At 40.0% G+C, this 11,007-nt stretch overlaps 1 protein-coding gene across 1 annotated transcript in view; it reads right to left on the reverse strand.

The window, feature by feature from the left end:
- The window catches only part of PGM2 (phosphoglucomutase 2), a 36,492-nt gene that overhangs the window by 9,938 nt on the left and 15,547 nt on the right, over positions 1–11,007 (reverse strand). Inside the window, exons 5-11 of the mRNA XM_019635998.1 lie at positions 10,368–10,616; positions 9,595–9,692; positions 8,266–8,446; positions 8,083–8,176; positions 6,602–6,731; positions 5,682–5,871; positions 625–758 (exon numbers count right to left, since the gene is read on the reverse strand). Of these exons, the coding sequence (XP_019491543.1) occupies positions 625–758; positions 5,682–5,871; positions 6,602–6,731; positions 8,083–8,176; positions 8,266–8,446; positions 9,595–9,692; positions 10,368–10,616 (1,076 nt within the window). The remainder of the gene's footprint in view (positions 1–624; positions 759–5,681; positions 5,872–6,601; positions 6,732–8,082; positions 8,177–8,265; positions 8,447–9,594; positions 9,693–10,367; positions 10,617–11,007) is intronic.

Genomic DNA, 11,007 nt, shown 5'->3' on the forward strand with positions numbered 1-11,007 from the left:
GACCCCCCACTTGGAGGCATATTTTTCAGGGCCAAAAAATCGTCTTATACGCCGGCAAATACGGTACCATAGCTGTTAAAGTTTAAAATGTTACAGTTGTTGGAAAGTGACCAACTCAAACCCTTTACCAAGGTCACAAAAATATGACCCTGAAGCTACCAGACCATCAGTTCTTTGGTGATAAGGACTCTTTCTGATATGGCTGTTTATCCCACCTGAGACTCAGCAAAGACATATACCCAGTAGGTGCTCAAAGATATCTGTTGAATGCATGTGCAATGGATTATAATGTATCAGAGACATGGAGAAAAAGAGAAAAACTCATTGGTGCTTGTCTTAAATATAAAGTACTAGAAAAAGGAAGTATTATTACTATTACTGAAATTAGGAATGAAATTTTCTCATATAAAGAAAGTTGGCAGACAAAGAAAATTAAGGAATTAAGTAGAAAGTAAGCACACTAGTCCTTGGACACTTCAAGCAGTTAACACCACAATATTGTTGTAGGTTCTTAAGCAGCCTTCCTAATTAAACACATATTGGAAAGATGTTCTACTTAGCACTTGAACAGAACCAATTAGGAAGTGTAGCGAATAAATCGCAGCAGTTACGTCCATATCTTACCTATTTCCAGGTGGGGCACACAGTTCCGAATAGTACTTAATTTTGGGCTCTGTCCCACTGGTCCGCATGGTGGCCACGCAGCCATTAGCAAAGGTAAAGGTGATCATTTGGCTGCTTTTACTAGTAGGGAGAACCTAGGAATGAATTACACATGTCATAAATTTAAATAGTAATAGAAACTATTCTGGTCTACATTATAGTTTCTCTGGATAAACAAGAAAACAAATGCCAAACAAATACAGTGGTTTAGAAAAGAACATATTGAGAAAATCAGAAAATGTACTCCATGTGACATACTAAATAATTTGTGAACATTAAGTAACTTTGTATACTAGCTTTTTACCTTCATTGTGTTCATTAAAGCTACTCAAATTTTACTAAACTTGAAATACATAATTTCAGAAGAAATTGATTTAAATAGATGAAAATGCATCACAAAACAGAAAAAGACAACACAACCTTATTTAACTTTGCAAAAACAGTCTATAAAGAGATGAAAAAATATATAAAGCTTCTGGCAGCTGTATCCATAGCTGATTGCTCTCAAAGCCCCACTAAAATGACAGAAGTACGAAAAACAAAACAAACACAAGGGCACAGAGGAAAAGAGGAAACAGCAGTGTATGGGTTGCCTACCAATCCAGGAAGGCAGAAAACAGATGGAGAAGCGAGACTGAGCTGACAGAACACAGGATTACGACAGCAGAGTCCCTGCAGGAGACAGACAAGAACCAAGTCAAGGTGCTCTGTCTGCAGAGCCCGGGCAAACTCACTACGGGGAGGCACCAGGTACTACAGGGGAGACACAAAGGTAGTATTGGAAAGGAGCTATTAAACCCTCTCGGATCCTCACCCTCTGCCCACACAGTCAGGCAACCGGCTCACAGGACATGGTTTAACGCTGTGGCGTAATTGAACCAGAAAGGCTCAGGAGGTGGGGACGCCAGGCACCATGAAAGGCAAGGTATGGGGAAAATAGATTAAGTTAGAGTTCACACACTAAATGCTAGCACCCCTCCTCCCATGCTCCCAGGATCTCCCCACCACTTAAAGGGCCTCAGCATCCAACTGACAGCCCTTAGGCAAAAGAGCAGGATGAGAGCTAGGCTCCCCCAGATGGGGCACCTATAAGAAGTTAATTTGCTACCCAATCTCCCTAGAGTGAAATATGTCAGCTGACAAGGCTTGTGCATATACACAGAGCTTCTGAGTACCCAAAGGCCAATTGAGGATCACCAGACTTTGGGGAAAAGATATCAAATAAAAGACAAAGTCAAAAACAAATAAATTAAAAAAAAGAAAAAAAAAGAACTTGGAGGAAGTAAAGACAATACAGAACAAAAAAAGTTCTATATTTTAAAAAACAGATAACATTCTTAAGAGAGCTAGGATATTATATATATGCAACAAAAATAGGATTTAAAAAAAATAAATTAGGAGCTGAAATACAAAGTCAACAGGAGCACACAAAGGTAATGTTGAAGAATCTCCCCAAAAGTAAAACAAGAAGATACAGATGGATGATAGGGAAAAAGACACAAATAAAATTGAACATAGGTCCTGGATAGCCAGCATCTAACTAAAACTTTGTTGAGGAAGTGAGAACAGATAACACAGGGGAAGAGGTTATTTGCAAAACAAACATTTAGGGGCTGGACGAGTCGCTCAGTTGGTTAAAAGCACAAGCTGAGCAGCAGGGTCGCTGGTTCGATTCCCACATGAGCCAGTGAGCTGCGCCCAAGCTGAGCTGCCGCTGAGCTGGTGAGAGTGTGTAGCTCTTAGCAGCAAGATTGCTGGTTCAGCTCCCGCATGGGATGGTGGACTACGCCCCCCCACACTCGATTGAAAGTGGCAAATGGACTTGGAGCTGAGCTTGCGACCACCACAACTAAGATTGAAGGACAACAACTTGTCTTGGAGCTGATGGGTCCTGGAAAAACACAGTGCTCCTCTTCTCCAATTCCCCAACACTGTTCCCCTCCCTAATTCCCCAATAAAAAGCTTCAGAAAAAAAAAAGAAAAAGAAAAACAACCATTTAGCCCCTTCCTCTGACACAAAATCAAGAAAATGTCTCAGAACTAAAAGAAATGACTCTGCTGATCAACAAAGACCCACCAAGTGCCTAGAAAAAGGAAGGAAAAGGGACTCATCCTAAAGCACATCACTAGGGCCGGCCGAGTGGCTCAGTTGGTTAAGAGCTCGCTCAAGACTGCGAGCTCTGAGCAACAGGGTCGCTGGTTCAATTCGTGGCCCAAGCTGAGCTGCCACTGAGCTGCCAACAGGTGGCAGGATGGCTCAGCTTAAAAATAAATAAAAAAATTAATTAATTAATTTAAAAAAAGAGCTGAGGCTCAGAGAACTAAAGTACTCACTGAAATTTTCGAAGCAGAAAGTTCAGTGGAAAGTTTCTAAAACCTTCCTATAGAGAAAAAAACAAGTTGCATGGAAAGGACTGAAGAAATATATCAACATCCCTCCCTGTATGTAGCACAGAGTAGGCCTCAACTAGTTCCTGAATGAATGAATGCTCAATAGCAACACCAGAAGCCAAATAATAATAGAGCAATATTTTCACAACTGTGAGTCAGTCAAGTCTGAGGGTAGAAAAAGACATTTTCAGATCTACATGTCTCCAACAGCTTACCTCCCATTCCCTTTTTCTTAGGAAGTTACTGGAGGAGGTGATTTAGGAAAATAAATATAGAGGAGGAAGTCATGGGGTCCAGGAGTAAGGGGCCCAACCCTGGTGAATGGCGAAGGGCATTCCCAGGATGACAGCTGTGCACCTAAACCAGAGAGCAGCTGGCCCTGCCCGGATGGAGGAACCAGGAGGGGAGGCCAATGGGAACAAAACAGAACCGACAACCTAGCCGAATAATTAATTGGACCATGTGGAAAACCTACTAAGGGGTATTGGAAAGATGTGGGAAGAACTAGTGACAGTTACATAGAAATTCAAGCAAATGAAAGAACAAAGCAATGATTAATTATAGGAAAAACAATTCTTTATACAAATTAGGAGAACCAAATCAAAGCATACTACTTAACTAAGGAGGAAACAACAGTTACTAGTCATAATAATACAAGCACAGAATCTGATGTCACCCAACTTGTTGTGGCATAAGTGTATTGTAGGGACAGGGGCAAAAAAGGAGTAGTGAATGCTGGAAGTGGAAGAACTAAATCCTTATCTCCATCATAGAAAATTCATAAAGTCTAACATTGATAAGTCAAAACATTACCATATAAGCGCATTATTTAGAAAGCTGGTGGTAAAGATCAGGAGAAAAAAACAAAGAGAGAAAGTGGTTATCTCGACAGCATGACAATGAGATGGCAGTGGTTGGAACTGCCATGTTTCATCATAACTCTTAATACTATTTATCTTTTAAAAATATATTGTGTGTTGATGAAAATAAAAAATATCTAAAAAGGTAAATATCAAAGATAAGGTCAACATCTCATAAGGATATTCTTACTCTCCTTCCCTTACCCCCACCATAGTTAGCAATACTGGTCTGCCATATCTGAGCCTTTTGATTCCAGTGGGGATCTACATTGTGTGAAGAATGTATTATCATGCATTACAGCAAGCGGCTAGCGGACGTTCAGAGAACAGAGTAAAACTAAGTAGGAAGCAAATAGTGGTTCTCGAAGTTGGACGAGCACCAGTTATCAGCTGGGAACTTGTAAGAAAGACAAATTCTTAGTCCCCAACCCAGACCTACTCAATCAGAAACACCAGGGGTGGGCTGTGGCACTTCACATTTTAACCAGGTGGCCAGGTACTCTGATGCTTGTTCAATATTGAGAACTGCTGAGAGAGAGGAAAAGCGGGATCTGGAATCAGAAGACCCCGACCATCACCAACTAGCTGTGGGACCTGAGGCAGATCCCGCACCTCTGAGTATTATGTGTTAAATGACAGTGCTGAGATGACTAGTGAGGACCCTTTTAATTCTGGCCCACTTTATAATAATGCCCAAATGCCTAAAATCAGCTTCAAAGTTATATGATTAAACTTGTTCTGCATCAATTCTGACTGTAGATTGAAGAGGGGTGTTCCCCAAACCACCAAGCAATTCTCTGATAACCACCTAGTGTCCTACAGTTGAATTCAATTCTGACACAAGCTACCTGAGATAGCATCAGATTCCACAGGTTAAGGGCTCAGTTCTACAAGACTGCCTCCTCTCTCTCTCTCTCTCTCTCTCTCTCTCTCTCTCTCTCTCTCTCTCTCTCTCTCTCTGGGCTCAGTTCTACAAGACTGCCTTCTCTCTTTCTCTCTCTCTCTCGCTCTCTAAGGGCTCAGTTCTACAAGACTGCCTTCTCTCTCTCTTTCTCTCTCTCTCTCTCTCTTCAGACGTCAGTCACAAGTCCAGTCTGTCACCTGGGCTTCTGACTGACTTGGCTTTGGATCAGAGTTTCCAAAGACCTCATTCCTTGGGTTTGATTAATTTGCTTGAGCAGCTCACAGAACTCACAGGACATATTACTTACTAGATCACGGGTTTATTACGAAAGGCTATAACTCAGGAACAGCAAGATAGAAGAGATGCATTGGTAAGGTACAGGAAATGAGCAAGGAGCTTCCAGGCCCTCTCCAGCAGGCCACTCTCCCCAAATCTCCATGTGTTCACCAACCTAGCAGCTCTCCAAATCCCATCCTTTTGGATTTTTATGGAGGCTTCATTACATAGGCATGATTGATTAAATCACTGGCTATTGGTGATTGAATTGAGTCTTCAGCCCCTTTCCCCTCCCCGGATGTCAGGGTGGATCTGAAAGTTCTAACCCTTTATTCACCTGGCTGGTTCTCCTGGCAACCAGCCCCCATCCATAGGTGCTCTCCAAAAGTCACCTTATCAACATAACAGAAGACATCTTTATGCTCTCGTCATTTGGGAAAGAGTTTTAGGAGCTCTGTGCCAGAAAAGGGACAAAGACTAAACACACATATATTTCTTCTATAAATCACAATATCACAATGACATATAAATTAAGCTTTCCAAAGTATAACTAACAGAAGGTAAATAGAAAAGTAGGCATCACTTACAGCTTTTTTATCAGGTTGGCTGTCGTCATAGCCAGTTGTAAGGTCCCTAATGCCAGAAATTTCAAATTTGCCACAAGTTTTTGGATAATTATTCTTCCCATCATAGTTTCTAAGGTTTTCAAATAATTTTTTAATGGTGCCTTGATCATGGCAGATAAAATATGAAGCTTTGGTAATATGGTAGCCATACCTATTGAAACAAATATAAATACATGTAAAATGAGGAACAAATCATTCTGCACAATGTACACAGAACATGTATCAACCAGTATACTCTAAAATATTTAATGAAACGAATGACCATGACTGGCTTCAAAGGAATAATGTAGCATTGAAAAAGGGGTACAATCATCAAACTGCTGCCTGCCTTCAGCCTGTATTTGTAAGTAAAAATTTTATGGAACACAGCCACATCACACCCATTACATTATGTATTCTGTCTCGCTGCTTTTGCACTGAAAAGGCAGAGACGAATAATTGCCAGGAGGACTAAATAGATGTTTCACAAACACATTTAATCTTTTTTGATATTGGACACTTAAAATCACATTCTTTAGTCATTTCTGCAACTAACGTTCTCATCTGGTAAAGATTAATGCCATCACAAACGGTAATTACTATTAAGTGGTTACATATCAAAAGGAAAAGATAACCTCTTATTTAGTTTTCATAAGAAACAGAATTCATAACTAAAGTAAGAGCATTAGAAAGAACATGAGTATCTCATGCACAAGAACTTAATACATTTAAAAATATCACATACGTGGTGATGCATGTTAAGTTAACTAGACTTATTGTGTTGATCATGTCATATCAAAATTATGATCATGTCATAACATACAAACATCAAATCATTACGTTGTACACCTGAAACTAATAAAAAATATTACTTCAATTAAGTAGAGTCAATAGACACTTACTCGACATAGATGGCCTTTAGCTGCTGAGACAAAGACAAATTCTTGGTTGCTAGAAAGCTAGCCATCTCTGCACTTATGACAGCGGCACTGACTCCGTCTTTGTCCAGAACAAAAGGGCAGCACATATATCCTGCAGAAACATGTGTCAGACATACACTGTTAGGAATGGGTTCCTTTACAACACTGTGCATGAACATATCTGCATGCACTCTGCCTATCGCATAAGTGGTGGTATAGTATGAGTATGTGGATACTTCTCATTTACCATTATATTTAAGAAACTAGTCCAGTGCCTGGTGCATAGCAGGCCTTCAAGAAGCATTTGGTGAGTAACCTGTAAGAAGCGTCTTTTCCTAGACAAACTGCTCATTCCCAGGGTCCACCCCGAATCCCTCCAGCTCACACAAAATTATCTCCAATTGTTCTAGTTAACGCTTATTTTGTCTTCTCTGAGTCCTCATAGTTCTTGCGAGTTATATTATTTATCTTGCCATGTGGCCTACCCTCTTTTGTGTGGCTACTTAACTATTGGGTTGTCGGAAAAGTCATGACGTATTTTTTCTGTTTTTCATTGCAAAAATGCGTCATGACTTTTCCACAACCCAATAGATAGATCCTTATAAGCTGCTGTAGGCTAAGGTCAGTGTCCATTTCTTTCAGAGTCACTATGTAATTGATATTCAATAACTATTTGATAAACCAATGTAAAAAACATGTTTTTTAATAAAAAGCTATAGGAAGATAAGACTGCCGATTGTGACAAAAGAGCAAAGCTGAGCTATTACACATCATTTGATTAATCAGTTAAATGATTTTGTGCTATAGGAAATATAAAGATGAATCAGAAGAATATATATTATAAAATAAGTATACTGTGTCATAGCTTTTACTAAACAAATAGCTAAAATATCACCAGCATAAACATCTTAATTTCAAGTTTCTATAGCTAGCTCTCCTTTCTGCTAATTTATATTGACAATCTAAGACAACTGCTTTTTCAGTCATTTTGGCTGGACTTGGGGTCATCCTTTCAGGTGACAATCACTTTGATGAAGGTACCACAACCGTGCCTTCTCCTTTCCTCTGGACAGACGTCCACATAGCACTTGCTGAGGAGGAGAGAACTGTATGAGGCCTGGATATCAACACCACAGTTGAGGAAATGTCACAACTCCCAAAATAGGTGGATTCTTATCTGCAGTCATGTGCAGACCATCACTGTTTTCAGTCATCTGGGGAAAGAATTCACTTTCTTACATCAACAGCTTGGTTATTTACGAGATATTCTTTTTAGCTGAAAAAAATCTGACCTGATGATTTTGGGGTAGGACAGTTCAACGCTCTTTGAATGCCACACAAGCAAAGCAAACTGTGTGCTCCTGTTTCACGGCTAATCTTTCGAACTCCAATCCAAATCCACATCTTTTCCCAATTTTTGCATTCTATAAATTAATGCTATGGTCATCATTATCATTTCTTACCGATAGCTTCTTCGAATGCAAATAAGACATTCTTCCCCTGGTCTATTAGCTGTTTGGCTCGGTTTCCCATCCACTTAAAGCCAGTTAATGTTTCCTAAAGGGATGAGCCAAAAGAGAAAGGCATGTCTTACACCTTCTACAGAGCAAAGAAATGGAAAAGAATATGTCCCCCAAACACCTTACCTCAAAGTGAAAACCCTCCTTTAAGGCAATGGCCCGCAAGATTTTGGAGGAGACAGTGCTGGACAACATGTACGTGTCTTTGAGGGCACTGGGATCTTGGTTCTTTTCTTTCCAAGAAGTAAAGAGCCACCAGCCCAAGAGGGCCCCCAACTCATTGCCAGAAAACACTCTCCATTCACCACTGAAAGAAAAAACGACCCCTGCATTGCAGTGATCTTAAGAGAGACGCTGGGAGTCACTGGGACAGGACAATTAAGCCAAACAAGGCTCAAAGTAGTTTCTGGAAGGCTGTTCTTATTATTCTTACTGAAATAAGTGGCCAGAAATGTGAGTGCCACTGCACAAACATTTGAACAGCTATCACGTCTCAGACAGTTTGCCAAGACAAACATCCTATGTTTGAAGAGTTCATAAAATCAGTCTGTCAGGGATAACACATAAAGCTTTTATCTTAGTCTTCAGCAAAGGCTTTGGTCTTAAACATAACAGAAATATGCTAGCAAGATCCCCCAACTATAATAATTTGCAGATCTGAATTTTTGGTCCAGTCAGTATTGCTAACTCTGAGACGGTAATAGCTTAACATTCCTAAAGACTGAGCTCGGAGCTACAAAGGTGAGGACATTGCAGAACAGATGTGTGATTTGTCTTCCTCTCTGGAGTCCGAGTGGCTAGAAGGACATCTCACATGTCAGCATGTATCACCTTAGCTTAATTTTATAAAAACTGATATAAAAACCTGTTTTATCATCATCTAAAACCCTAACCCTTTGGCCGCACCACACTATCCCCAAAACATCACATACACCGTTTGATACCCAAAATGTTTGAACCCTGCCTATCTTTCAACGTCTACCCCCACTTACCTACCACTCCTCTGTACAAACTCTCCAGTCACATTTGCCTCAGACACTGTCAGTACCACACAGGTATCTCTCTCTGGTTTGCTCAACCTAAATTCAACATTTCTTTGAAAGTCTAGCTCCTTACCAAACCCTTTGGCAAATACGGAACTGTAAAGTCAGCACCAAGCAAAGTACTTTGCTCTCATTAGGCACTGAGTCATTAATCATAATAAAATCAATGATGAAATGAGGGAAGATAACAAATAGTAATTTTGATTGTATATACACGCTGGACTGGCTTACTCTGCATTATGCTTGCCCATCACACGGTCCCCAGATCAGCACTTTGCTTCACAGAGGTTCAGTGACACGATCCTTGGCAAAGTAAATGGGGAATATTTCCAAATAGGTCCAGTCTCTCCAGAAACATTTTATTGCCGAAGTCACCCTTTATATTTTCTAGGCAACCACAATTAATTCGTACCTGTCTTGCTTTTCCGCCACAGCAAGTCTATCAGCATCTGGGTCATTTGCTAAAATGATTTTGGCCTTGATTTTGTCAGCCAAAGCAAAAGATAGAGTCTGAAAAAGAGTGGAGTGAGAAAAGAGTACTTCAATCAGGAATCACGTATATTGCAGTCTTAGAAAATGCTCAGGTCTTTAAGAACTAAAAGAGGACGTTCCCTAAACTAAGGCTGAATTTTATTTCTGATGGTCTTGGCTGGTCATGTCAGAAAATGGGAGCATCAACGCATGACCCAAGCCTGCCCATGAAATCTGCCCCACATCTATACTGTGTGTGTCATTGGACTGGTATTTCCAGGCTTTGTGTGTGGTCAACCTCACAAAACAAACTGACTCTCTAAATATCATTGTTATCGTAACCTTTAAGAAGGTTAAAGAAACCATAATTTAAATAGCATGTCTTCCTATCAGAAAAATGACAATAAGGCATAAAAACTGATAAACTTCCATTCTACTACTGTTTCTTTTTGGCATCAAGGAAGCACAGTAAGTTAAATTTAAACTTAATTAATAAAATTAAATTTAAAACACCATGCAGATTTCAGTTCTCACATCCCGATGCTAAGATACCCAAATTGAAAGTTCCTTTAAGAAATAAATGATTAATAAATATATTTCCAATGGTGACATTATTTTTTGTTGTTCAGCACAATAAAAGCACATAAAGACTTATTTTACTTGATAGTGATAGTTTTGAAGAGGTAAATTTTATAATTAAAAACATTAGGTTACCAAGACGCCTTTACCCTCTTCGGGATTGGGGTATTTCACTGTTGGGAACTCAGGATCCGGAACTTTCTGTTCAGGAACAGCCTCAGGAGGAACAAAGTCAAAAGCCCTGAAAGCCGACTGCACGAAGTTGTGGCCCACACCATGGACAGAGGTGTGCACGAACTTCAACTTGGTCTCTCTGTTCACATTCCTAGAATCAGACACATCATGGAAACTCGTAAAACATACAAGCATGGCTCTTGACACTGGAAGGTTTGCAAAATATCAAGGAACTAGATCCCTAAAGAATGTGAGACATCCATGTCATAAGAATGCATCAGACAACCGAGGTGCTTTGTAATTCCATTTAAAAAAAATGAAACAAAACTTATCCACTCGCTCCCAAATGTATACCCCTCCCCCAACACATTCCAAGTTTTCAATTTTACTCTGTAGTTATTTTTAGCAAATCTGATTCCTTTCAGAGTTTGTTTTACGTGACACCATTCACACCTAGAATGGTATAAAAGAAAGAGCACCGGGCTCAGGTTCCAGGAGAGATGCACAGCTGCTCATGGGTGCCCGGCCATGGCAGTGCCAGCTCCAGGGCTCTTCAGAGTCTTTTCTAGCCTCAAAAATGATTTTCAAAATGTCCCCTTTA

Source organism: Hipposideros armiger, unplaced genomic scaffold (genome assembly GCF_001890085.2).
Source record: "Hipposideros armiger isolate ML-2016 unplaced genomic scaffold, ASM189008v1 scaffold_26, whole genome shotgun sequence".
NCBI lineage: Eukaryota > Metazoa > Chordata > Mammalia > Chiroptera > Hipposideridae > Hipposideros > Hipposideros armiger.